This window comes from Coptis chinensis, chromosome 2 (genome assembly GCF_015680905.1).
Source record: "Coptis chinensis isolate HL-2020 chromosome 2, ASM1568090v1, whole genome shotgun sequence".
Taxonomy (NCBI): Eukaryota; Viridiplantae; Streptophyta; class Magnoliopsida; order Ranunculales; family Ranunculaceae; genus Coptis; species Coptis chinensis.
Genome location: NC_141457.1, coordinates 112308282 through 112334707, shown reverse-complemented (window position 1 = coordinate 112334707; position 26426 = coordinate 112308282). Strand labels below are relative to the sequence as shown.

The 26426-nt window shown below is 35.2% G+C and overlaps 4 protein-coding genes, 1 long non-coding RNA gene and 1 pseudogene across 18 annotated transcripts; 5 read left to right on the top strand and 1 right to left on the bottom strand.

Moving 5' to 3' along the window:
• Nucleotides 1-1572: 1572 nt before the first annotated feature.
• Nucleotides 1573-5337, top strand: LOC147520764 (Protein phosphatase 2C family protein). Of its 2 annotated transcripts, none has more exons than XM_086592268.1 (4): nucleotides 1573-2230; nucleotides 2327-2700; nucleotides 4269-4505; nucleotides 4618-5337. In XM_086592268.1, the coding sequence occupies exons 1-4, from the start codon at nucleotides 1978-1980 to the stop codon at nucleotides 4885-4887; spliced, it is 1134 nt and encodes a 377-aa protein (XP_086448394.1). In that variant the 5' UTR covers nucleotides 1573-1977; the 3' UTR covers nucleotides 4888-5337. The 2 variants fall into 2 exon arrangements, with proteins under 2 accessions (XP_086448394.1, XP_086448393.1); XM_086592267.1 differs by having other exon boundaries at nucleotides 1848-2230; nucleotides 2339-2700.
• Nucleotides 5338-7737: 2400 nt separating this feature from the next.
• Nucleotides 7738-9343, top strand: KAI2 (alpha/beta-Hydrolases superfamily protein). The gene is made up of 2 exons (XM_086592266.1): nucleotides 7738-8279; nucleotides 8823-9343. Exons 1-2 carry the CDS (start codon nucleotides 7912-7914, stop codon nucleotides 9265-9267), a joined length of 813 nt encoding a protein of 270 aa, XP_086448392.1. The 5' UTR covers nucleotides 7738-7911; the 3' UTR covers nucleotides 9268-9343.
• A 1443-nt stretch (nucleotides 9344-10786) lies between these two features.
• SSN2 (zinc finger SWIM domain protein) lies at nucleotides 10787-14901 on the top strand. Of its 4 annotated transcripts, none has more exons than XR_015212812.1 (7): nucleotides 11621-11760; nucleotides 12368-12516; nucleotides 12899-12956; nucleotides 13555-13623; nucleotides 13735-13830; nucleotides 14201-14402; nucleotides 14497-14586. XR_015212812.1 is itself a non-coding variant. In XM_086592263.1 (7 exons), exons 2-7 carry the CDS (start codon nucleotides 12368-12370, stop codon nucleotides 14698-14700), a joined length of 504 nt encoding a protein of 167 aa, XP_086448389.1. In that variant the 5' UTR covers nucleotides 11621-11760; the 3' UTR covers nucleotides 14701-14901. The 4 variants fall into 4 exon arrangements, 3 of the variants coding, with proteins under 3 accessions (XP_086448391.1, XP_086448390.1, XP_086448389.1); XM_086592263.1 differs by lacking the exon at nucleotides 14201-14402 and adding an exon at nucleotides 14659-14901; XM_086592264.1 differs by lacking the exons at nucleotides 12899-12956; nucleotides 13555-13623; nucleotides 13735-13830; nucleotides 14201-14402; nucleotides 14497-14586 and adding exons at nucleotides 10791-10995; nucleotides 11081-11102; nucleotides 11221-11326; nucleotides 11406-11513 and having other exon boundaries at nucleotides 11618-11760; nucleotides 12368-12505.
• A 284-nt stretch (nucleotides 14902-15185) lies between these two features.
• LOC147520761 (cytochrome B5 pseudogene) lies at nucleotides 15186-15697 on the bottom strand (annotated as a pseudogene).
• Nucleotides 15698-17290: 1593 nt separating this feature from the next.
• Nucleotides 17291-19151, top strand: LOC147520760 (uncharacterized). The gene is made up of 3 exons (XM_086592262.1): nucleotides 17291-17464; nucleotides 17795-18140; nucleotides 18232-19151. The coding sequence occupies exons 2-3, from the start codon at nucleotides 17817-17819 to the stop codon at nucleotides 18916-18918; spliced, it is 1011 nt and encodes a 336-aa protein (XP_086448388.1). The 5' UTR covers nucleotides 17291-17464; nucleotides 17795-17816; the 3' UTR covers nucleotides 18919-19151.
• A 1710-nt stretch (nucleotides 19152-20861) lies between these two features.
• LOC147520759 (uncharacterized) lies at nucleotides 20862-25969 on the top strand. Of its 10 annotated transcripts, none has more exons than XR_015212806.1 (4): nucleotides 20862-21055; nucleotides 21717-21782; nucleotides 22190-25118; nucleotides 25207-25478. It is a non-coding gene; the product is annotated as an uncharacterized LOC147520759 (long non-coding RNA). The 10 variants fall into 10 exon arrangements; XR_015212807.1 differs by having other exon boundaries at nucleotides 21717-21958; XR_015212803.1 differs by lacking the exon at nucleotides 20862-21055 and adding an exon at nucleotides 25663-25969 and having other exon boundaries at nucleotides 21585-21782; nucleotides 25207-25346.
• Nucleotides 25970-26426: the final 457 nt, after the last annotated feature.

Here is a 26426-nt window from a genome sequence, read left to right as displayed (position 1 = left end):
TTGTTTTTGACTTAGAGATATTTGTCTAGGGCAAAGGGTGGGAAACGCGCGTATTGATCAAAATCTCAGCCCAGTCTAACCGAAGAAGGAATTTTGAGTTTAGCGACTTTAAGGAATCAAATTGTCTAGAGTGTGAAGTCTGAACGCGTTAGTTTTCCACGATAGGGATAAAAGTTTCTCGGAATTTTCTGATCAATGTCCCTTTCTTGCATTCAAGCATTCTTTTAAAGACAATTTTTTTTGTTTGTGTCTAGCCCAAACTCAACTGAAAGTTGAAACTACGAATTACCACTCTCACCAAATCGGTGAAGCACACAGTTATGCAACTTTCTATTTTCAGGGGAACACAGTATTGCAACTTATAAAGTTCAAGCAAGCAATTATGTATGCTTAAAAATCTCTACAGAAATACTTAATGCTAAAGCTATTTGATTCAAACAAAAAAAGCATAACGTGTCGTTTATATTTGTTTGATCAAGTTGAGGAGCTAATTAGTATGTGCAAGAAATTGGTTTTAAAGCCCATTTTCAAGTGAAAATTACTCTCAAAACCAATAAATTTTTTTAATTACTTTCAAGGACAAATTTTGGGTGAAAATAACTCGAAAAACTAATTTTCAAGTGAAAATCTTTAAAGACAAATAATCCAAATTTGAAATAAATATTTTCCGAGTTTATATTTTATGTCATTTTGTTATGAACAGTAAGAGTTCATACCTTATACTGATGTATGAACAATGAATGTTCATACTTCAATAAGTGTTATTATTGATCATACATTATATTGAGGTATGAACATTGATTGTTAATACTTCAATAGGTGTTTTTACTAATTATATATTATGTTGAAATATGAACAATCACTGTTCATATTATATACACCAGATCATTTCGGTTGGGCTGGGCTGGGTCAGGTTTATTAATTCGTATATGGGATATACTCAGACCTTTCATCTATCCGAACTGTTTTTAATTTAACGTCAAGAGTATACTTAGGGCAGAGAACGGGTCGGATTCGGGTCAGATACGTTATATCCGAATCCGAACTCGAATCTAAATAAAACTGAAATTTTATATCCGAACCCGACCAACTCGATAATAACACTAAAAATACAAAAAAAACCCAAAAAATATATCCAAATCCAAACCCAACCCGAATAAATAAACGAATATGAAAATCGACCCAAACCCAAACTATTCAGATTCAAATCGGGTCGGATTTGGGTCAAATCCGACCAAATTTCCTGACCTAAGTATACTTGACTTTTTTTATCTATCAGGTCATTGTGACTAATTAAAAAAAAAAATGTCATCTAGAATTGTTTTTTCTCTGATCTCTGTTGCTTGAGAGTCACTCCCTGTGGCATGTGTGAGTCCACAAACTTGTAAATTGATACTTCCAACTTTGTAATCACCTAGCTCGTGGACTCTGTTTTCTTGTCTTTTTTTTTTATAAGCTGGAAGAGACTTTAGTTCTAATCGTCTAATGGAATCATTAATATAATCTCCAATTCTCCATCAATCAGATTTCTAGATAGAAACATCAACGCATTGGAAAATTCACTTGATTTCTACTCAAATTAAATTTGCATATAATAACACATAAGCCATGTTATATTTTCTTGCGTGTAATTCTCCTCATCCCAATGTTTAAAATGAGATTTTTCCGTTTTAAAAGAAAGAGATGAATACAAATAATTTTCTATTTTATTTTTTTTCGAAAAGTGGAGAACCCAGTGTGATTCACACGCGTGTGTGAAGAGAAGAAAGCACTCGGCTTCCTCTAACGCGGCATTGACACGAGGCCACGACTTCTTTTAGTTCTCCCACCATTTCTTACCCAACAAGCTCACGTCTTTTTTCTCATTCTCTCTCTCTCCATAGCACACAAACACACACTTTTTCTTTCTTTCTTTCAATCTTCATCATCTTTCTATACATAATCTTTTATCTCCTTCTATGTTATTAGTTTATTACGATGTTGAGTTCTTGTTTAAAACCACTAGATAGCTGCTTTGGTCAAAATGGAGATGGACTATTATGGGACATGGATTTAAAACGACATGCTTCTGGTGATTACTCAATTGCAGTAGTTCAAGCCAATTCTTCTCTTGAAGATCAAAGTCAAGTTTTTACTTCACCTAATGTTACCTATGTTGGTGTCTATGATGGTCATGGTGGCCCCGAAGCTTCACGCTTTATTAACGATCATTTGTTCCATCATCTTCACAGTAAATACTATTTCTTTTCTCGTTCTTTTATTTTATCTCCAAGACTCCAACTAATTTTAGTCAAGTTCAGATTTTTAATTTTTTTTCTTGTTTTAGAGATGGCTATAGAACAAGGGGGTGTGTCAGTAGATGTTATAAAGAAAGCGTTTGATGCAACTGAGCAAGAATTTGTGAAGTTGGTGAAGAATTCATGGACGGCACATCCTCAAATTGCGTCTGTTGGTTCTTGTTGTTTGGTTGGAGCTATTGCTGGTGATACTTTGTATGTGGCAAATCTTGGCGATTCGAGGGCAGTTCTTGGAAGGAGAGTTTCTGGAGGGAAGAGGAGTCCAGTTGTGGCTGAAAGGTTGTCTACTGACCATAATGTTGCTGTTGAGGAAGTAAGAAAGGAAGTTGAGGCTTTACATCCCGATGATGCGCACGTCGTGGTGTATACTCGAGGCGTTTGGCGGATTAAGGGTATTATTCAGGTATAACTGCTTCCTACTTTGTAGTTGATTGCTTGATAATTGATATGCATATTTTAGCCGATTGGAACGAATTTATCTGATTGACTAGTTCAAAATGCAATTTGAGGTATAGATATTCACATTAGTAGTGGCAGTTATGCATGATTCTCAGTGTTTACTGACTTGATTTTTATGAGGGAGTCTATTGTTTATACTATAATTGCTTTTGCATTACTACTGTATGATCAATTTGTTGCCATCAGTTCATTGGGAGAAATTGTACTTCATCAAATTAAGATGTAACTTATTGAGCTACTCTTGGGTGGAGAGAGTTCAAGTTTTCCTGATATAGATTTAGGCATGTTCTTCTATGGAGTATCAATTTGTTTTCTATTGTTATGCTCTTCATTTCAATATATTTTTTCCTTGCTGTAGTTTTACTTTATGTCCATGGCTGTTATAATTTTCTGATTTGACATTCTACTTATTGTAATACCTTTATAGCAGAGGACTTCGACTTTAAGGGGTGGCAGAATTCGATTCGATCTTGTGGTTCACATTTAAGTTCTAGTTGATATTGAACTATGTCTAATATTATTGGAATAGATGATTGCTTTGTGCTTTATATGACTTTCTCCTAAATTTCAGCTTTTCCCAGTCTCTATAAGATATCACTAGTAACTTTTGCCCACTTAGCTGCTGCTAACCAGTATATCACCATGCTACTTTGCTACCTGCGTATGCTTACAAGTAACATTATTCATAAATAATTTTCCTGACTCTGTTATAAAGATGAAGTTTGGAAAATTGTTTTATGGCGACCTGAAGCGTAACTAGAAAGCAAGTTTGGATAATACTTGCTTAGGGTTGAAGTAAAGATTTTGTAAAGAAGGAATGTTATATCCTTATCGCGTTTGGAAGTCTTTTGTAACTAATCAAAAGCAAAAACGAAGGGCAAAATATTCTTTTGAGCAATGACTTGTATTACAAAATAGTTTCTTGGTTCTCATTATGTCTGTAGACAAGCATAAACACATCTTTGCTTTTATCGATGCCCTTTTATTTTGTTAACTGTTGGCTGAAAAGAATTCTCTGATCTTCTCTTATCCTTAGAAGTTGTGAGTCAATCATCAAACACTTGTTCCAGTTACTTTCTCCTTTGTGTATCATCATACTTTTCAGGAGTCACATGTTAGCCTCTTTACTTGAGGATCAAATAAAATGAAAGGTTCATGAGATGTACATGTAGACTTTTTGATTACATGTACACATCTGCCTTCGTAAGTTCTCAAGTCATATTATATTCTTGACTTGATTGATACCAAGCATAAGGAAAACACATAAAATTTATTGATTTGATTGATTCTAGATGCTTGCTCTTTCTATCTGTGTTTTCCGTGTTAAAGTGAGCTGATACGGTGTACTGTAATTTTATGTGGTGAAGATTTCATGACTTTTTGATATCCAGTATGACTTTACATAATGTATATCAAGTGAATATATCACTATCGATCATTGTCTATTTGCGTATCCATACTTTAAAGTCATGTGTCCTGCACCTCTTTTTTAACATTTGATTCTCTCTTTAGGTATCAAGATCAATCGGCGATGTCTATCTGAAGAAACCTGAGTTCCACAGAGATCCTCTTTTCCAGCAGTTTGGATCTCCAGTTCCTTTGAAGCGAGCTGTGATGACAGCAGAACCCTCTGTCAAGATAAGAAAATTAATGCCACAAGACTTGTTTTTGATATTTGCATCCGATGGCCTTTGGGAGCAACTGAGTGACGATGCAGCTGTAGACATTGTCTTCAAAAACCCAAGAGCTGTAAGTCCCTCTAAAACTAGTTGGTCATCCTCTCCTCTAAATTCCAAATCCTCTTTATTATGGATTAAAATCACATTATGAGCCAATATTGACATACAAATGATGTGCCCAGGGTATAGCAAAGCGATTGGTGAGAGCTGCCCTTCAGGAGGCAGCAAAGAAGAGGGAGATGAGATATGATGATATAAAAAAGATCGAGAAAGGGATTAGGCGCCACTTTCATGATGACATCACAGTGATTGTGATCTATCTCGATCACCACCAAGGCATTCCACATGGTAGATCCAAGGACCATAAAAGTGCTGATTGCATTAGTGCCCCCCTTGACATTTTTTCTCTAAATATGGATGAAGCAGAAAATCCGCTCCACCCTGTTCCATGAATATACTTGCCCACTGGAAGGGCACATACTGACTGCCTTGTGAATAAGATTAATAAACACACTATACAAGTATATTAATTGTGGAATTGTATTCCAGTAAGAATTAGGAGAAGATGGTGTACATAATCGAGTTGCCGAAAGATCCTCAAGAGAGTGATAGATTTCAAGCTGATGTATTGTCGTGCTCATCACATTTTCTGTCATTTTTGCTGCTGATGTTAAACAGTTTATTTCCTTTCTATGGATAGCTAGGATGGATGAGATGTTAGTAAGCGGAAGGTTTGATGGACTCTTCATCTCTGAAGATGGGAGCAGCATTTTGGGATTTATTTTTCATTTTTATTTCTTGTACCACTTTATAATCTTGACTTCATAGAAATGTACTTCACTCTCATTTAGAGAAGCTTGACTGCATGACAGTCAAACTCGAACGTTGTTTACTTTTCGTTATTGATGGAATGTGTTGTTTACAAGCAACAAGTATAGGAAGATGGAATCAGGGGTCCTGGTGTGTGCCAGCAAAACTTTGAGGCATTCTGGCATGACTGGAGAACTTAGTAGCCCTTTCCAGCTTAAAGTGACATATTACTTTGAGGACGGAACGTGGGCTCTTCGTCCCTCACAATTGAGAATGTGCAGATGAGTAGGAAACTTTCTACTGTAGTAATGTGAGTCTGTGACAAATACACTCGCCTAGCCAAGAGTATTCGAAACATAACGCACTTAGATTTCTTTTTTCTCTACCAAATTAGGTCTTTTTACGTGACTGGCTAACCGCCCAAACGCCATCTAATGATCTAAATAGAATACAGACGTGTCAGATTTATGTAACAGGAGTATCCTATGCTAAGTTTGAATCAGATTTATGTAACAGGAGTATCCTATGCTAAGTTTGAACTTCATCCATCTTTTTATCCGTCTGTTTGTAGTTAATTTCATAGTACAAAATATCAGGATATGGGTATTTATCGATATTCAATTTCTGGATATATATCGTGGATATATCTCTCTCTTTGGGGATATTTGATATTGTTTTACATACAAATATCATGGATATATCCAAAATATCAAAAAATATCGTAGATATTGTAGATATTTTTAATATATTATGATACATTATTTATATTTATTTGAAATATAATGGTAAATATTAAATAAAATTATTATATACACAAAATATCTTCAAATATCGCAAAATATATCTAAATATCGCAAATATCGCAAATATTGTTAAAATATCACTGATATTTGCAGTCGTATATATCTCTGAATATCATGATATTTATATATATTTTTTTGAAATATAAATAGATATCCCCAAATATCGGGATATATCGGGATATTTTGTACTATGGTTAATTTGATAGCTTTGTCCAAACTCAAAACTACTAAACTGAAATAGTTTTTTTTTTTTTGCTGGTATACAAAACTGAAATGTGCTTACAATTACCTGTGGTTTTTAAGCTACACAAATACAGTAATGCGAATCTGCTAAAGATTTTGAAACCATTATTTTAACTAGAAAGTAGGAAGTCGAGCTTTAATATACTTTAAGCTATATTTATTCTTCTTTTCACAGAAATCTGTTTCCAACAAAAAAAGACGCTTAATCGTATCCAATGTACGGCAGCTATATAGACTAACAAAACAAGTGTAGCCGCCACCGCTTAAATGCCCATATCTGTAACCCGATTACCACAATCAAAACATCCGGAGTCATCAGGTGACATCATACATTCTTCCAACACACGTCTTTGTCGATTGAAGTGATATTTTGGACATCTTTACCAAAAAAAAAGGGTGCTTTACCAAAAAAAAAAAAAAAAAAAAAAAAAAAAAAAAAGTGATATTTTATTTGGACTTGAGATCTCTATTGAGTTCTGTAACCGTGTTATCTCGCATTGATCCGAATCCGAAATGAGTGTGTGCGTCGAGATACGAAATATGTGTGTGGTACATAGATGAATCTTTGTACCCGATTATAGAGGAACCGGTCTCTTTGGACATTCACCGTTACCATTAGTTTGTGGGTCCTGCTATTGCTATTGCCTAGACAACACTCTGGTTGACTTATTTCATCGATCTTAGCTATTACACCATATAAAATCATGTGTACGTCTAGAAATGACTTCAAAACAAGGACGGCTAGAGCTATATGTTATATCGTACTGCTTTCTGTGCCACGTGCCGCGTTGAAGCCCACTTACTTTGTTACTTGCAATCAAGTTGGTTGGACAGAGACACGGTTCTGCAGCTGTAGCTGAAAACATTGCTTCCCCATGTGAAGTTCATGCTGAGGCATACCCGTACTTAAAACACTTAACTAAAATCCGTTCAGATATTATCAACTCGTGTGAAATTTATAAACATTTTGATTTTCCAAAATTCTATAGCAACCGAATGTTTTGAACTGAATTTGTGAACACACTGACGTGACACTCATCAGGCAGGGGGTGCCTGTGTATTGGTGAAAGAAATACTGAAAATCAAAGTCTCTCTACATTCGGTTCAAAAGTGTGAGTTGCTGTAGAAATACTCTTTGATTTTAGTCTTATCGGTATTATATATGTCGACTAATTTATAATGACATCAGTTTAGAACGGGCTTACGGGCATGTATCTCATTTTGCAACGTTCCCTAAATGAGAGCACAATTGTAGTAGTTGTGTGCAGTTATTTTAGGATGTGGTGTAATTTTACATAAAAATAGATGTTAAAGAATTAATGTGTTACGGATTTAAGTCTCTGGGTTTTTTGTGAATGACTAGTTTTCTTGCAGAATATGATACAAATTATTAAAGTGGATACAAACAAGATCCCTGTATAAAAATGCATGAGAATATAACCCAACATCTTATCATTATGTATTTTTCAAAAACCATGTGGTGCTCATAGAAACACTTCATCTTCTGCCTTCCTAGAAGTCCACCCCTTCACAACAAAGCCAACCAACTTAAGGAATCAAAGAAGGTTGGTGAGAGTGAGACACTGAGACTAGCTTAGAGAGAGAAAAGTCTAAAGAGGTATGGGCATAGTGGAAGAAGCACACAACCTTAGGGTGTTGGGCACAGGTGAAAAGATAATAGTACTTGCTCATGGTTTTGGCACAGATCAATCAGTGTGGAAACATCTTGTCCCTCATCTTGTCAATGAGTACCGTGTGGTTCTCTTTGATAACATGGGAGCTGGACCTACTAATCCAGACTACTTCGACTTTGAACGATACTCAACACTCGAGGGTTATGCTTATGATCTTCTAGCCATTTTAGAAGAACTTCAAGTTGGTTCTTGCATCTTTGTGGGTCATTCTGTCTCGGCTGTCGTCGGTGTTATCGCTTCCATTAATCGCCCTGATCTCTTCTCCAAACTCGTCTTGATTTCTGCCTCACCTAGGTAAAATTTGTTTCATATTACTTGCAGGCGGTTTTTGTCCTACTTTATTGTCATGGATATATTTTTAAAATTTTGAGAAATAATGGTAATTATTTGCTCATGAATTCATGATAAGAATTTGAAATTTTGTCATACACAGACCAATATTCGAATATACGAGTGAAAATAATTGAGTTCCATAATAATGCTCTCAATGACCCTGGGGATACATACTTACACAGTGTATCAGCTTGCAATAGTACTATGACAAGGAGTTAGTTTCATTTAGGGGACTCAAAATAATCCTCCTAGCCTCCTAGGTGTAGGCATATCTGAAGATGAAATAGAAAAGATGCTTCTTCACTAAGTTGCGCGGCGCAGTTTCTACATACAGTGAGATCTTGATAAACATCAACTCAACTTAACCGCGATACAATGTCTCACAGCAAAAACTGCTTCCTCAAAGTTCAATCTTCATTTTTCCTATTGTGATACAGACTGTTTTTTGTTATTTTGTATTATCTTAGATTACCTTATATGTTCCAAAATGTTCTTGATCTGAAGGTACTTGAACGATGCGGATTACTATGGTGGATTCGAACAAGAGGACCTGGATCAATTATTTGAAGCGATAGGATCAAATTACAAAGCTTGGTGTTCCGGATTTGCCCCATTGGCGGTGGGAGGCGACATGGATTCGGTGGCAGTTCAAGAATTCAGTCGGACCTTGTTCAATATTCGACCCGACATAGCACTAAGTGTAGCACAAACCATATTCCAAAGTGATTTAAGGCATGCATTAGCACTTGTGTCAGTGCCATGCCACATATTGCAAAGTACTAAGGACTTGGCTGTTCCTGTTGTGGTTTCTGAATATTTACATAGACATCTTGGGAGTGAATCAATTGTCGAAGTTATGTCTTCTGATGGTCATTTACCTCAGCTGAGTTCACCAGATATTGTGGTTCCGGTTTTACTTAGGCATATTCGTCACGATATTGAAGCTTAGAATTGTTGTTGTCTCGAAGATGTATGAGATATATATAGTTGGAAGCTATAATAATGTGAAAATGTGCTTTTATTTTCGTGCTGTTTTAATCCGTCTAATTCTCGATTGCTTGATGTGTACTTGTGTGCTATAAAGAATCTCGTGTGGTTTATTGGCTTCCTTCTCAGAGACAGTTCTTCCAAAAAAATTAAGTATTTTCATCCTTGTCTAAATAGGAAGCACCATGAGCAAATACTATGGCCACTTAATCAGTCGTTTATTTTCGCTTGATTATTATTTTTTTCCGGTTGTAAATTTGTAGTGGAAGTAAGATAGCCTTGATAGGAGGTGCACGAAGTTTTCGTGAACCATCTGGAGCGAGAAGCTGTAGTTATTGTAAAGTTGTAAACTCACACGTAATCATCTATCCACATGAATGTGTCTTACTTTCTTCTCCTTACTTCCTTAGTGCCGCATGAATATTTCATTCAACCTAAATCTGAGCCCAACAAAAATTGCCATTTACTGGATTTTATTTAGAGGTGGTATGTGGCCAAAATGTTATTTGATTGGTTTCTTTCGTCTCTCTTTCCCCTCTCCATACCCTTTCAATCTCTCTTTCTCCGTCTCCACTCTCCATGCTCTTCCAATTTTCCGCTCACGCCCCCACTGCTATGTAGTATAGTAGTGTATATATAGGTTTTGTTAAGTTGGGTGGGCTTACTGGCCGAAATACTTGTCCACGAATTAGATATTTATATCTTAATATTAAAGCTCTCACAAGAGGTATTTTTCGAGTTATATTAAAATTCCACGTCATCTCTTATTAAAACGAAAATTTTTCTTCTATTTGAAAAATGGGAATTTCTCATCTATTAAAACAAATTCTAACACTTTTAATTAAAGCGGAAATTTTTCTCCTATTAAAATGAGAATTTCTCCTATATTGAAAATTAAGCGAAAATCTAGCGTATCTAATTAAAACGGGAATCATTCTCCTATTAAAACAGAATCTCTCTCCCAATTGAAAAAACGGGTTTTTAAAACTTAATTTAAAACAATTTGTTAAACAATTAAAACGGGTTAGTGAGTAAAACAATAGTTCCATTTTTTTTTTAAATATAAATGTTTTCAAAAGAGCCGGTGCGTATGCACGACCCTACAAGGGGTATTTTTCGAACTCTATTAAAATTCCACCTCATCTTCTATTAAAACATAAATTTCTCCTATTTGAAAAACGGAAATCTTTTATTACAACGAAAATTATTCCTCTCTTAAAACAAATTATAGCACTTATAATTAAAGTGGTAATCATTTTCTTATTAAAATAGAATATCTCTCCCAATCGAAAAAATGGGATTTTAAAACTTAATTAAAATTTCATTAAAAACAATTTATTAGAAAATTAAAATAGATTAACGACTAAAACGGTAATTCTAATTTTCTAAAAAAAAATATAAATATTTTAAAAAGAGCCTACGCACAGGCCAACAAGCTAGTGTCATAGTAAGGCACCGAAGTAATTTAAAAGGCAAACCTTGCGTACAAACTACAAAAAAGCCATCTCTACAAATCCCGATGCAGATAGCTTAAAATTTACGACGTGTACCCAAAAACCCTTTTAAAATCACAAAACCCTTCCATCTCACTCTCCAAATAGTGTTTTCAAAACGATGAAAGTGTGGTAAATGTCTGCATGCAATTCGATTGCAGAAGCAGTTTGGAAAGATATCAAATCTACTCGTTCAGGTATTTTCACTACTTACTCATTCTTTTCTCCATTTATTTCAATTGTAGTTTCAAAATCTTCACCGTGTGTTTTTTTTTTTACCAGTGACACATGATCAGCTTTCAATGTTAGTTGTTTCTTAAACCCAACTTTACTTATTTTCTCTTTAATTTCACGTCAATTAGAAGGAAAAAAAAAAGATATGTAGAACGTTTTAAAGTGTTGGCTGTTTTTTGTTTATGCAGTTTGCATTTTTTATTTGGGAAGAATTTTGAGCGTGCAACTAGAATAGTTGATCAAAGAGGTGTTAAGAGAATTTCTGGTGAACCCAGTGGTCGTTGCGTTTTTCAGGTACGTTACATAAATCTTAACTTTTGTTTACACCAGTTTTGTTGTTTATTGATATTGATTTTTTATTTGGGTGTGTAAGGTTGTTGGTGAATCTAGAAGGAAAGAGGAGTATTTCTGCTTCGCCGAGCATTATTGTGCTTGCTATTCGTTTTTCTACGATATAGTTAACAGGGGAGAACAGCTTTGTGTAGGTTTTCTGTCTTGAGTGATTTCGTATAACTCAGAAACTGTCTATGTGATTTTTTTTTTTTTATCATGTGGATTTTGATTCAATTTTTCTTTTCTACTTAGTGTAAGCATCAGTTAGCTGCGAGGCTTGCTGCATCTGTTGGAGCTTGTGTGGAAGTGAATGTGTCAGATGAGCAGCTAGCAATACTGCTTTCCAAGCTTTGAAGCCTTAGTCGTAAAAGCTATATTCTGCATTTTTCTGAAAGGTAACTACTAATTGAAACTGAATGTTTTAATTCTGAGGCTCATTATTTTAATTCTGACCAATGGACTTCACTCACTTTGTATATTTCTCTCTTTATTGTGTTTATGAATTCTTTAACATGCGTTTTAAAATGTAATGGCTTGTGTTTCACGCGTAGGATTTAAAATGGACATATATTTAGCTAAGATTGATCTATACTTGGGTGTCGGCAGAATAGTTGGCTTCTCTTTAAGGAGAAGTTAAGTAGCAAAATCTGAGCTTGAGATATTATAAACATTTACCTGTTTTACTACCTCTACCAGTGTAGAATGTTAGACCCAAAAGCACATATGACAGCATTAGGGTCTGTTTCTACCCAAATTGATGTTAGCAATGCCATCTCAATCCCTCTCTTCGTTACTCTTTCATCTGCAGGTACACATCCTTGGACTAAATTTTTGGTATGTAACTGCCACTTTAGGATGCATATCTTTGTCCCGTATTGTAACAGATTGTGCCAACTGATTTGATTTCTCATCTATTTGACTTCATTATAAGAAATCTGGAGCTGTGATCTTCAACTATATGACATATCTTTTACTTTGCCCATCTTATCATGGATTTTACAGATGAAGTATGTGAAACCAATCACCTTGTTTCATGATCTGCTGAAGGCAAATGCATCAGTACAAAGACGGTTACTTGGTCTAGATGTTGGTACTAAATATGTTGGATTTGCTGTTTCAGATAGTGAAAATAAGATTGCATCACCACGAAGGTATTATTGCACCTTTGTTGTGCAAATTTATTTTGTTCTTCAATATCTCTATTGCACTAAAACTCTTACTTTGGTTGTCTTATGTCTATGTCTCTGATGATTCCAGTTTAGCATGCCACATCAACTTTTATATATAGAGAGAGTATGCATATGCATTTGTAAAGTTTGTGGTGTCCAAACAAACCTCATCCGATTTCGTTTCTCCAAACTTTCAAAAGATTTTGGCATAGACATCTCTCTCCACTCCTTTGTACACAACTGACAATTCGTATTTATCAAAATTCCAATAAGAAGTAGCAAAACAATATTGTAGCACATTGGCATATGCAAATCAAATGCAAGTATGCAATTAATTATCTGTCGACTTTTAACAATGTTGCAGCGTACTGGTTCGTAAGAAAACAACTATTGATCTGATGGCCAAAGACATACAAACACTGGTAATTTTGCTGCTCCTATGTAATCAATGTTTTCCTCTTTGCTTCTTTTACAGTTGAAAGTTAGTGAGTTGGTAACGATATTAGTGAGCATCCTGTATTCCTTGCAACTAACTCTTGGATAACGTAGTCCCACAGTCTAAAATCATGAGGAGTAGGTGGTTAGTTCATATGATTTACTTGAGCATTTTGTTGTAAGCTTCAAAAATTTGAAACAATATTTAGACCGTGAATTCATACTAGGAGAAGCATGTGCTTTCAAATAATGTACTGTGTGATATGGTTCTTTCCAGTTGGCTTGTCATTCATGATTTTAGGCAGCAAAACTAACAGGTTGAATAATTAGGTGTGTATTAATAGAATAAAAATTTTCAAAAACATTAAGCATGCGCGGTAGACTGAAACCCAACCATATATATGAAGGAATTATTTTCTCCGTTGGAGGTTTCTGCTTATTTATTTATTTTTATTACTAATACTAATTTTCTTCTTGTTGGATGCGGTTCAATGAATTGCAGGACTTCAAACGCATAGTTAAAAAGTTCTCTTGAATTTAGTGTCTGATAGAAAGTTTACTCCTATACTTTCTTTTGCTATGCAGATTTCTGAAAATTCTATCGACGGATTGGTCATTGGCTGTTCTTATGAAAGACACCGTTCCAGCTTAGATGTGCGTATTCAGTCAATGAATTTTCAAACTTTTATTCGTCAAAAACCAGATTCCCAAATTTGTTCTCTCAATCTTGTGCTTCATTACAACCTCTTACATTTTTTGTATTAGGCTGGACAAGTGAAACTATTTGTTGAGGCACTCCGCAAAACTGGAAAACTTGAAGGTTTAAGATATACATACTGGGATGAGCGCTTTACATCCAAGGTGAGTTCTTATTAACTCCCAAATTTAACTGGAATATAACTTGTGAAACTTATTGGACCGCAAAAAATAATTTTTAATGGTATATCATATATGCATGAATGTTAGTTGTATTGGCAATTTGGCAGAAAATATATGATGGAGTCGGACCTATAGTTGAACTAACTCCACATTTTCAGTTCGAGTGATTGTTGTGAGATGATTGCATAGATCGCATGGTCTTAGATCATCCATATAATTCAATTTGAAAGTAGATACTTATTCGATTGACCACTTTGCATGTGCTTTCTGGTATGACTTTACACCCGTGGGAGTGGATTGAGGCATTTAACTGAGTGTATTTTGGCTTGGACTGCATGTTGTCATGAACCAGCCTGGACCTGGTTGTATATTTGAATCGATCTGCTACAAGTTGGACATGCACATAGTTTTATTATTGCGTCAGACTTTCAAGTAATTTAAGTATGCTGAGTTGGCTTTGCATTGGACAAAATGCATTCGGTATCTTATTGCCTTCCCTAAAAGGGCGTGATTATAAAAGCAACTTTGGAAAGTGTGGACCAGCAAACTACTTGGTAGTCTTACAAACATATCCTCAACATTTTCACAAATTTTGTTTGTTAATAATTGTGAGGTTGAGATTGTTATTCTGATTGCAACTATTTTCAGTCTGTTGAAGGATTGTTGAAGCATTTGCATCTGGACCCTGTAACATCCAAGACAATCCTTGACAAATTTGCCGCCGTTGGTATACTCCAGGTACAAAGCATGCATCTTATCAGATTGGTAACACATATCTCTGCTATTTTAATTTTTTCAAGTATTTTGCAGGAGTACTTGGATTATATGCAAAGGGAATTCAGATCTGTATAAATCCTGACATTATGCTTGTGTGGAAATGATGATATAGACTGAATAGATTTCCAGAGTACTTATTTTGAGAGGGAGAGAAGGAAACATGATAAGAATAGTTTATATCGTGATGTTGTCATGTTGTTGATTGTCCAAACTTTTAGTTGGAATATTCTTATTGCAATATCGCATCAAGTTGAAGGAATTTGCTGGACGAACCAACTAAAGCGGCTTAAGCATTAAATAATACATTGCTCTGTCATAAAATCTAGTTGGAGTGGCTCCTCAGTAATTGGATATCAAATATGATCAGAGGGTAACATAAGAAAAAATTGGTTCTAAGTAATGTCACAGCTTATATTACTTTATCAGCTGCAGTTTATTTCGAAGCATATCCTAATGTGTTATAGATATTACTAGATCCGATCATTGCAGAACTAGAATGACTAGAATGCACGGTCTCTCTTACGTTCCCGTTTCACTTTAACAATCGGCGAGAGTCTAATCTAATACTTGATATCGGTTGCTTTTGTCAACAACCTGTATCCAAGGTAGAAACCAGCTACCAGGAAGGGTACAAAGAACTCTAAAAATTCCGAGTATTTTGGCACCACATCTTCCTTGATGACAAATGCAGTCATTTCCTTGCCCCGAGTTTCCTCATGAGTTACTTCCTCTGCCTCCCCTTCAAACCTGAAGTCTTCAAGGATCCCAACTTGGTATTTAAGCAGCATTCCTTGAGCAGCTTTGCTATGACCAATGATCTCAAAATCCTTCGTTGCATCTTTTCCTGCGGATTCTAATAATACCTCCGATCCTCCGGGGTGTTCCTCCAAGAATTTTGTCACGTCCAAAACCTGCATGTAAACTGCATCAAGACTAAGGAATAACAAACTTTTTAAAAAATCTGATCGTTGTAGAGGATTAGAGCTACCCTTCCATTGATGACGAACCAGCAGTTTTTGTTGGATTTGTGTTGAGCAACCTGAGAAAGAGTGAAGACCCTTTGGGATGTCATTGTTTTTTCTTCTGTTTTCCTTGATGGAAAAAAAATGCTCAGGAGATGGACATTTGTAGATGATTAAGAGTTCGGAGGGTTAGGACATGCATTGAAAAGAATTGAAAGTTAGGTAAACGTCAGATTAATGTGGTTGTTACTTCAAACAGTTCAAAGTATAAGCACCACCAACCACAGTAGGAGAAGATTCTCTCCTTTGTGCTGAACCAGTTTTTCATGGAAATTTTTAATATATGATGAAAATGAAGTAAAGGTACAAGAACAGAAATTAAAGGTATATGATTATATACTAATTTTACAACTCCTTAACTAGTCAGAAGGTTGTTGAGTTGTTTGCAAATCACGTGCCAGGAGAAATTTCAATGCAGCCTGGAATTTAGACACTTGATGAACTGAAATTCACATCACCACTTCCCACCAAATTTTGGTGAAATATGTGACAACAGAGAGGAACATCATGATATTTGTCTGAGAACATATTAACTGTGTGCAATACAACTAGGGCTGTCAATGGGCCATACTCCGGCTTGAGCCGGTTATTTTTAAGAATCTACTAAATTTGTAACTACGATAAGATAGGTTTGATGGATTTAGAATTTAAATGTTGTCCTCAGATAAGACTAGATATCTTCAAGCTCCATTTAAGACTTCGGCTCGTTTAACTATTTGAGCCGAGGCGAGCCTAGGGAGCCAGCTCAATAAATTAGTTGTGATACATTTTGCACAAGCCCACTCAAAATAGTCCATTACCCAAGAGTCTAAGTTCGAGACCCAAGATATAAAATGGCAGTTTCTTTTTCTAGGTTTCCAAGAGCCTCCAAATAACATAAAAGATGAGGAACAATTGGGCAGAAACCAATGCCAACTTTGGCATTTTGTCCGACGCTGCATAACCCAGCAGCAAAGGAGGGATCAATGCACTGGAAACTTAAGGGCATATTTTAAGCTAGCAGAAGATTGCGGCTGCACATCTCTGACTCTAAGAGGGAAGCAAACTTTTCAGCTGACTTGGCAGCTAATAAACATGCTTCTAGACTTGATGAGTTTGACTTTCTCTTGTAATCCGAGGCTCGCTATGGTACCTACTTGAATGGCCTGCCACTGAAAAAGTTCATAACTTGTAAGGTTTTATTTTTTTTAGTTTTTAAATAAATACTATTAAATTTGTAACTATATGTCTTCAAATTTAGTATACAAACTAAAATATTTTATGAGGCTTTCTCATGGATTAGTGTTGGAGGTAGTGCCACATATAAGACTTCTGGGTTTTTGAGTCTTAATACACTCTATTTCTTGGGTTTTTAGTTTGCTAATTTGCAGTTTTAAATCCAAGCATTGAGAAATAATAAAAAAAATATCCTATTTCCACTCAACTTTATTGGACCTCGGCTAAATGTCCGAAAACTAAAACATGGATACCGTGATTTTAGTTTTACTTTCTTTTAAATGTAAATATAATTTAAATGGCGGGCTTGGGCTTTTGGGGACATAGCCAAACCAACTGAGCCGATGTTTAAGTCATGGCCCGTTGACAGCCCTAAAAAGTAAAAACAACTGTGCCATATATATAGACTTGGACTGATTAACAATAAAAGGGCTTTATGGTTAGTGGGCCGGACGGGCCCGATGAAAACTCGCGGTCTTAATGAGGAAGCAGAAACCTTTTGAAAACCCTCGATTGAGGAATGAGGAATCATCTCAACTCTTTCGATCTTAGCTGAATTCCATCTTAATCCGACTCTTCTTCAAGCCTACATTTTGTCCAAGGTATGTTTCTTTTTTCAGTTGAATTTTTTTTTTTTCTGTTTTTGTTAATTTGGATGAAACCTAGATAGAGATTTTATCTATAATCTCTAGTGGTTCAACAGTCAATCAGCATCAACAATATTACAGCAAAGTCTTGTGCAAATTTACTGATTAACTTCAACCTGTTACGGTCAATTTCGTAGTTCAATTTCCTTTCTGCGGGTGGAGTTATGTTGAGTGTGCATTGGTCACGCAATGGTGGAAAAAATGGCCAGTTTCTGTTCAAGTTTCAATATTTATTTGTTTTGAATCTTCCTATTCTGTCTTGTTCTCACATTCTACACTCTTCAGTCTATTCTCTACATCTTCCATAATGGAATCACAAGACACATCCCAATCAACAAAAGGAGGAACTAGAACGAGAGGTCCTAGTTTCAATTATAAGGAGGACAAAGCTCTTACACAAGCTTGGTTGCATGTTGGAGATGATGGAGTTGTCTGGGATGAGCAAGCCGGTAATTCCTTTTGGGGTCGTGTTCTTGGACACTTCCATATATTTTTGGGTAACACTACCGATCGAAATGCAAAGGGGTTGTCGGTTCGTTGGAGTTTCCTCCAAGGGAACATCCAAAGCTTTCATGCCATTCTTTCTAAACTTGAGGAACACCCTCCAAGTGGTGTTTCACATGGAAACATTGTAAGTTATGTTCTCAAATATGAATATTCTTGAAAACAATGTGTAGTTTTGTTATGTCATTAAATATGTATTTTTTCCCCCTATAATGCAGGTTGAATTAGCAAGGCAAGCCTTTTTTGTCAATCAAAAGACTATTTGGAAATGGCAAGAGTGTTATGATCTTGTCAAGGATAACCTCAAGTGGAAGAGAGCGCAAATGAGGAATGAAGTCAGTGCAAAAAGAGCAAAGAAGAAAGCCAAGTCAGTGGATGGAGAGGGTGGTCTGTTTGACCTCACAATGCTAGACACACAAGGAGAGGGAGATTCGTCTACCCCAGCAACGGTACACACACCAGGAGAGGGAGGATCTGTTCCTTTCAACACCGATTATGATCCTACGCAAACGGAAGGATTCATGGATCGTCCAATTGGAAAGAAGCAAGAAAGAGAAAGGAGAACAAAAGAAAAAGATCACATGCATGCCCAATTGGAAAAATCAATCGAAGCAATTAACGAGTTTGTTGCTTCTTTTCAGCAATACATGTCTGAAAAGAAAGAGTTGGAACTTAAAAAGTTGGAAATTAAAAGAGAGGTAGAATTAGAAAAAATAAAGTTGAAGAGAGATCAACTCCGTCAACGAGAGGAGGATATTGAGACCAGAATCATTGCCATGAAGTTGGATGGACTAGGTGAAGACCAACGCAGATGCATAGAAATCAAGCGAGCGAAGATTATGCATAAATGGGCTACAGAAGGGAAGAGTAGGGGAAGTAATGCTAGGGAAAATGGTGCTACTTAAGCAATTGTCAAAGTTTTGGTTAAGAACTGATGATAAGATAACGATTATGAAGACCAAGATGGGCAGCATAACTGTTGATGCTTTTAGTATTAACAAATGTATTAGGATATCGAATTTGATGTTTCCATTTGTCAGAGAATTATAGAACCAGCCAAGTGAAAACTGCTGACTTGCCTACATAGAGTAAGTAGTTCACTTGTAAATACTAAATACCCTCAATTTTAGTTTTCCTATTTTTTCTCTGTTATTATTTTTATTATATTATATTATATTATTTATTTATTGATATTGTTTTGTTTTTTGTTTTTTTGATAATTTTTTAATAATAATTAATTAAAGAGGGTTGAATAAAGGATCTTCCTGTATAGCTTTTGAGTAGTCCTGTACTGCGGTTAGGGGTGCAAGTGGATATCCAAATATTCAAATCTGATTTGTATTCGAAAAATCAGATATTATCCAAAAATTTATATTCGGATTCGGATAATTTTTTTATGTCCAAAATGGTTTCAGATATGGATTCGGATATTGACATATCTGCATCCGATAATATCCGATCTAATTTAAAAAATTAATAGTTATTATATATATTTAATTTATTTTTATTGAATAAAATATTATATAAAATTATAAACTAATAATATAAAATTATAATAACAAAATAATAATAATAAATGACAAATATATATATATATATATATTAGTTTTTATAGTGATAAAATGAATTATTCAAAGCAAATAAAATTTTAATTAATTTTAATTTTCGGATCAGATATTATCAAATATCCGAAATTGGATTCGGATAAAATATTTAATATCCATCGGATTCGGATATTGCCCGAACCTATCCGTTTGCACCTCTAATTGCGGTAATGCTAATGTCACAAACGAGAGATATGGTCTTCTTCCTTTGTAACAAACCTGGTTTGTTTGGTCTGGCTAATTATTGCTGACTGTTGAAGAATACAAAATTTGAGATGGATTTGAGACATGATTACATGAATACGCTGAATACGCTGATCAATCTTGTAAGTTGTAATAACTGATTGAATAAGTTAATATTGGTTTTTAGATTTGATAAATTTCCAACGTTTTGAAAGAGATCATGCCACCAAGTTTAACGCGATAAATAACTATGAGCTTTTATCCCCGTTGCCTGATAGCCCATAGTTACCTTCCCAATCTCAAACCATCATTTATATGAGTCCGAATTTGTGGACAGACTTGTCCACAATAGATTTCTATTGATTAAATCCATTTTCAGTTAGTTTAACAGTGTTTTTGGCTGTAATACAGTTTTTTTGGGCAGCCACTCCACCAATCAGAAGCTGAGGTCTTGTGGATAGCAAACAGTTACTTGTCCACAAACTTATTCTGTTAAAATATAAAGCCCCTTTTTACACAGGAGGACTTCACTTTAACCTCTCGAGTCTCTAGTTGCACTGCTGAAAAGTATCGGAAGCATCCAAAATATATGTATATATCAGTTGATGAGAAGTTGAAACTTGAAAATAACAAAAATATGTCGATATTCGATAGTTATAGGGCGTGGTATTGGCACTTCTTTAGTAAAAAGTAAAACAATAATGGTTGTTCTTTATATGTCTTTTTACACCCCATATGTCTATAGTCTTACGGCATCAGGTTCCGCGAGATCCTATATCCCACGATAGCTAGTTGTCGCGAGATTGCACAATCTATGGTATCCACGGCAGGGAGTTGCCGTGGAACATTTTTTTTTTTTTTTTTTATTTCAAATTTTACATTTTGCGTATTGAACACACACAATATATGAATATCTCATTTTCTTTTTAAAACTTAAAAAAATATACAATCGAGACATAATTTTGTTATATCGCGGAAAATGTTTTCATATGATATAAGAAAATTTTGTGATAAATAAAATTAATGAAGAAGAGTTTTGATAATTAACACAAGCAAATTCTCCATTTTAGGTAATACAACCATCTCACGGCAACTTTTTACTGCCCAACTTGTTGGACTTGTGTTTTTGGGTAAGCAATTATTTGTTTCTTCGTTTTAAACATTTTTTATGTTTGGTGTGACCAAGACACTAATGGATTTGTTTGTGAGAATGCTTGCAACTGTTTCTCAATTTGATGTCATTCAAGGGATCAAGGTCACTGTTGGGTATAATTTTTTTAATTTATCGTATGTCATCCAACCCTATCATTCACAAGTAATTTAATCCAGAATTGCATCTACTATTTCTGTTGGGCGCTAATGTCTTTGTTATTGGTATTTACATGGTCCATTCACTATGAATACGTCCAATTAGGCTTGATGTGGAGATGGAGGTATGACAAAAGTGGAATATCTCCTTTATCTCTCTCTTCCTACTGTTTTTTGTTTTTTTTATTAGTGTGCTTGACATGCTCTTCTTACGAACATACAGGCCCTTTTCTCATTGGAGTGATGTTCAGAACATGGAATATATACCTTAGAGATTGTGGGAATGAGGAACTCGTAGTGTTTCGTTATAGGGATTTGATATGCTTTTGGTAAAATCTTATTAGTTTTTTGAATAAATGTGAACATTTTATCTTGGTGTTCAAGCAAACAAGGTTGAGTGGAAGGTGTGATCAAGTATAAAAGAAACAATCCATCATTACTATACATAAATTATTGCTTTGTTCTGGTATGGTAGATTGATCACTCTCTCGCTATAGGACTGTTTTCCTACTTTTAACGATATTCTGCCATTGTCTCTCATACCTAATTAAGTAATTAATTTAGGACTTATAATGTTTGAAGAGCTGACGTTTTGGGTTATTTTGCAGAAATGGAGCAAAGGCACATGAAGGAGAAGTTGAGTAAGATCAAGACAGTAATGACAAATGTCTCCAGTTACGTGTAGTTCAATTTGTTTGGTTTCAAGTACCTTTATAATCTATATTTGGTGCAAGTCTATTTGTCAGTGTGTTTTCTCTATGGATTCATAAGCTCAAAATGGTAAGAGCGCTCTTAATTGAGAGGTTGATGGTTCAACTCCATTTGGATCCAATTACAAAAGGAAAATATGGTATGTTGTTCACAAATGAAAATGCCTCTGTTTAATACCATAAACAAAAGAAAATCAATTGTAGCCAAAAACATCTGGTCTGTTTTACTAAATAACAAAGCAAGACTTTTAATAAGTTACTACTTTTGGTCCCAAGTACATAAATTAGTGGCATAGGATAGTGTAGATAATGGAAATATGAGCACTGTTGTCGGCATTGATGCATGTCTTGGCTGTTTTTCTTTTTCGCAGGGGTACCTGGGTTAAAGTAAGGAAGTCAAAGTTGGATAAATTGTCAGAGTGGGGTGTGTTTGAAGATGGTGATAAACTGATAGAATGTTTCAAACCTGCACAACTTATAAAAGAGAGACATGAATTTAGATGAACTGTTGATGCTGGTGGCACGATCAAAACAATTTATCTGGTGATGGTCTAACTTGTATGCTCAATTCAACTTGTTTTCGAAATTTTTGTTGGAATTTTTTTTATACTTGCATAAACATGTTGTTCCATAGAAAAAAATAGCGCAGGCATATGGAATCTGGTTGGCATGAGTACTTCGTGGCCGTTTGGCTGATTTGTTGAACCACTGTGAGAACAAAGAATGGTCTTGCTTTATAATGGGCTCAGGCATCTCGTCTCACTTTTCTTGCACCTTTGGCGTGGTCATTCACCAGGTTCTGTATATACCTTTTTTTAAAAAAAATACCTATCTTTCTTTCTAAGTTAGCTAGATATGATTAACAGTGTAATGTTTCTCTCCTCCGAAATTTATAATTTGATTTTAGTCGTGAGCAATCCTCAGTATTTAACCTAGGAATGTGATCTATTAGGCTGTTTGCCTAGTCTGAAACATCTGCTTTATGATTTGAATCCTACCAAAAATCAAGTCCCAAATCATTCCATTCTTACTAAGAAGTTACCCCAATCTGCAAGAGCTTCGTATATCTGTCCTGGTACAACAATTAGAACTTTAAGCATTTTTTGTTGCAATACATGAATTTCTTCTATATGTTTTAAATTTAAGTCCTATTCAATTCACAAGCACTATGTTCATTAGATACACTGTGAGCGTGATTATACTTTCAGCATGGAAGAGCATTATTGTCAAGCACAAGAGTTCTGCAACGTTTGCATATATCAAAGCAACTTAAAAATGTTGCAATTTAGTCCTTTGAAGGAAGCTAGAGTGAAATTGACTTTGTGAGGTTTTTGGTTGAGAATGCCAACATGGAGAATGTATCATCCTCTCACAACCGAATCAAACTGATGCAGAAGATTGAACGAGTAGTAGTGAGAAGATACAGATGTTTACTATAGGTTCTCCCTATGCAGCCATATCAGTTTTTGGAACAAATTCAGGTTATTATGAATATTACTCTCATAGCTTTTGTTTCTTATGGATGTCTTTTGAACTTTGCTCAACTTTTATGATTAAAATTCATGGTCGACTTTTATATCTTAAACAGAACTCTTAACTACTACACTGATTTTAGTGTTGAGTTTGTGGATGTGTTGTAGGAGATGCTGATGGGGAAATTAGATAGGCTATGCTAGAAGAAACTGGAAGTTCAATTTTGTGTATAGGATGTAGAAGATATTTTCTGCGAGGAACATTATTTTCTCCTTTGAGATCCGAAGTTGATGCTCTGGTTTTGAAGTGTTAGAAATCTATCTTGTTGGATCTTGGTACTTAATTCTTTATTGATTGTAATGGGGGAAATTTGATATGCTATGCTAGAAGAAACTGGAAGTTCAATTTTGTGTATAGGGAGTGGAAGATATTTTCTGTGAGGAATGTTACTTTCTGCTTTGAGTTCTGAAGTTGATGCTCTGGTTTTAAGGTGTTAGAAATGTATCTTGTTGATCTTGGTACTTAATTCTTTATCGATTGTGATGTAGAATTGTCTCCTGAGAGCTTGCAGTTTCTTGGTAATGTTGGCAACTGGCAAGATTCTTCTGACAAGCTTTATCTGCAACTGTCCTCAAGCCTGGTATCTTTTACAGCTAGGTTTCAAATTTGTATATGCTTTGATTAGTTTTTCGTTTCTAGTTCATAGTTTCTTATTCCCGAGGCAAGTCTCGTGCCTTGTTTCTTTACAAGGCAGGCAATTTGTATATGCACTTGCTAATTTTCATTCCTAGCTCAAAATGTCAGAGTCCTGCTGTGAGGTATTTGAGTATTTCTACTATTGCCTCGTGCCTGGTTTTTTACAGTCCCAGTTTTGAATTTATGTATGCAATGTTTGAGTCTTGCTGTTTGACTATCATTCGTTTGTTTTTGTGATATTTTCCCAGTGAGCAAAGCTACTGCAGATAGTCACATTAAATTCAAAACGTAGGAGGCTTTCAGCCTGAAGACCTTAGCTATTACTCTTTGAAGGCACACCTCCATTCCTCCAATACATAGGATATATTGCAATAGGAATCGTTTCAACAAGGCAGTTTTTCAATCTTCTTCTCTATGCTATTATGCACGAATGGAAATTGTAGTTTACCTCCATTGTACACTTCCTCCTCTAACGAAGTAGTCTTTGGTTTTGACCAGCTTGACTTGCTGAGTTTTGCCCTGTGTGATGCTAACTAGTAGTTTTTAACCAGACGACAAGAGAAAATGCGGGGCCATGGTCAAATATTCTGATTTTTGTTTTCCACTAAACACAAAGAACAACAAGAGGTCGTCAGTTCAGTAGTTTGATAGTTTCCCCATGCCGTTGGGATTACGCAATCATATATTTTTCAATGAACTTACTAGTCTTTTACATGTGAATGTGTACATGGTAATCACGATTCGTTGTTTTCATTGGCAAGCAGAGAATTTGATCTAATTATTTAAACTCGCATCATGTTCTTTCAGGTTGAGGGAAATCCATGCAGTCGCCATGTGTAATATTCAACTCACTGTTCAATTTGATTATGTGTTTTGGTTTCATGTTCAGTTGATGTCATTATTTCTCTACTTGGGTTATAGTTTCTCTGCAGGTTTGGTGTTGTTGGCAGTTTGAAGTTATTTTAACTTGTAGAAAAATTATGACTAGTATAGCTGATCTTGACAGTTGAAGTATGATATATGCACTAGCGATGGTTCAAGGAATCAAGGCGGACAATTGGATATAGTCAACTATGTCGATCACATTCAAAGTTTCCGGCTATAGGACTGTGGTCCTACTTATCAACAGAGGTTCTTGATATTCTGCCATTATTTCTTTCATGCGTATTTATGTTAGGACTTTGTACCGTTTGAAGAGATGATGTTTTTTATTTTGCAGAAATGGAGCAAAAGAGGAGGCGAGTAAGAAGAAGGCAGTTATGACAAAAGTCCCCCGTTGATGGTTCCAAGTACTTTTACACATTTGATGCAAATCTGTTTTCAATGTGTTTTCTCTAATGGATTCATAAGCTCAAAATGGTAAGAGCCCTCTTAATTGAGAGGTTGATGGTTCAACTCCATTTTGATCCAATTAGGAAAAGAAAAAACTTGGTATATTCACAAATAAAATAACCTCTCTTTAATGCCATAGAAGGAAGAAAATCAATTATAGCCAACAATAACTTTGTTGTTTTACAAAAGAAAAAAAGAAAAAAGAAAAGAAGATTTCTAATAAGTTCCTACTTTTGACCCCAAATATAGAAATGGTGTGAGAGAATGTAAATGGTAGAAATATGAGCACCATTGTGGGCATTGATGCATGTCTGTTTTTTTTTTTTTTTTTTTTTTTTCGCAGGGATACCTGGATTGTATAGTAAGGAACTCAAAGTTAGATAATTTGTCAGGAATGAGGCAATACGAAGACGGCTATAGACTGATAAAACATTTCTAGCATATACAAATTAAAACGGAGACTTGAATTCAGATTAACTGTTGATGTTGGTGGCACGTTCAAAACAGTTTATCTAGTGATGATTTTCTAACTTGTAAAGTTATTCAATTTGTTTTCCAACTAACAGCTTTTAGTTGAATTATGTTTTTTAGACTTGCAGTCCCAACCTAATAACAGGATTATTAACAACACAAGCATTTGGAAATATAGAATCTGTTTTTTCATGCACCTTTTGGCATTGATTGAAGTGGCCAGTCTATACCAAGGTATTCTTTTCGAGCTAGCTAGAATGCCTAGATGATTAACACCGCTGAAATTAATGTCACGGTCACCAAGTGGAATATTTCAGTAAAACAAAAATGGGCCGGATTCCAGGATTGAAAAAAATATCCGGCCTACAGTTTCGAGCCCAATTTAGACGGAAGACGCGTGTAAAAAAGTAGAGGCGGAACTCCGGCGGTCGGGTCGGGTCAGATTGAGGCATAATCCGAACCCAATCAAAATTTCAAATGTTTTAAATTTTCAGCCTAAACTCTAGCCCAACCAGGTCTTTAAATTTTCAGCCCAAACTCGGATTGGTCAAACTAATTCGGATTTTTTCGAATTATAAAAAAAAACACTACAATTGAAAATTTCTAATAAATTCAAAAAGATTTGATTGTTTGAAA

What these genes read in the sequence shown, in the direction of transcription:
- LOC147520764 (XM_086592268.1), top strand. Translation starts at nt 1,978, where the DNA reads ATGTTGAGTTCTTGTTTAAAACCACTAGATAGCTGCTTTGGTCAAAAT. An exon ending in TTTGTTCCATCATCTTCACA is followed by an intron (nt 2,231 to 2,326) that starts GTAAATACTATT and finishes TTCTTGTTTTAG; the next exon opens with AGATGGCTATAGAACAAGGG. An exon ending in TCTTCAAAAACCCAAGAGCT is followed by an intron (nt 4,506 to 4,617) that starts GTAAGTCCCTCT and finishes TGATGTGCCCAG; the next exon opens with GGTATAGCAAAGCGATTGGT.
- KAI2 (XM_086592266.1), top strand. Translation starts at nt 7,912, where the DNA reads ATGGGCATAGTGGAAGAAGCACACAACCTTAGGGTGTTGGGCACAGGT. An exon ending in TTGATTTCTGCCTCACCTAG is followed by an intron (nt 8,280 to 8,822) that starts GTAAAATTTGTT and finishes CTTGATCTGAAG; the next exon opens with GTACTTGAACGATGCGGATT.
- SSN2 (XM_086592263.1), top strand. Translation starts at nt 12,368, where the DNA reads ATGAAGTATGTGAAACCAATCACCTTGTTTCATGATCTGCTGAAGGCA. An exon ending in CCAAAGACATACAAACACTG is followed by an intron (nt 12,957 to 13,554) that starts GTAATTTTGCTG and finishes TTTGCTATGCAG; the next exon opens with ATTTCTGAAAATTCTATCGA. An exon ending in CCGCCGTTGGTATACTCCAG is followed by an intron (nt 14,587 to 14,658) that starts GTACAAAGCATG and finishes AGTATTTTGCAG; the next exon opens with GAGTACTTGGATTATATGCA.
- LOC147520760 (XM_086592262.1), top strand. Translation starts at nt 17,817, where the DNA reads ATGGAATCACAAGACACATCCCAATCAACAAAAGGAGGAACTAGAACG. An exon ending in GTGTTTCACATGGAAACATT is followed by an intron (nt 18,141 to 18,231) that starts GTAAGTTATGTT and finishes CCTATAATGCAG; the next exon opens with GTTGAATTAGCAAGGCAAGC.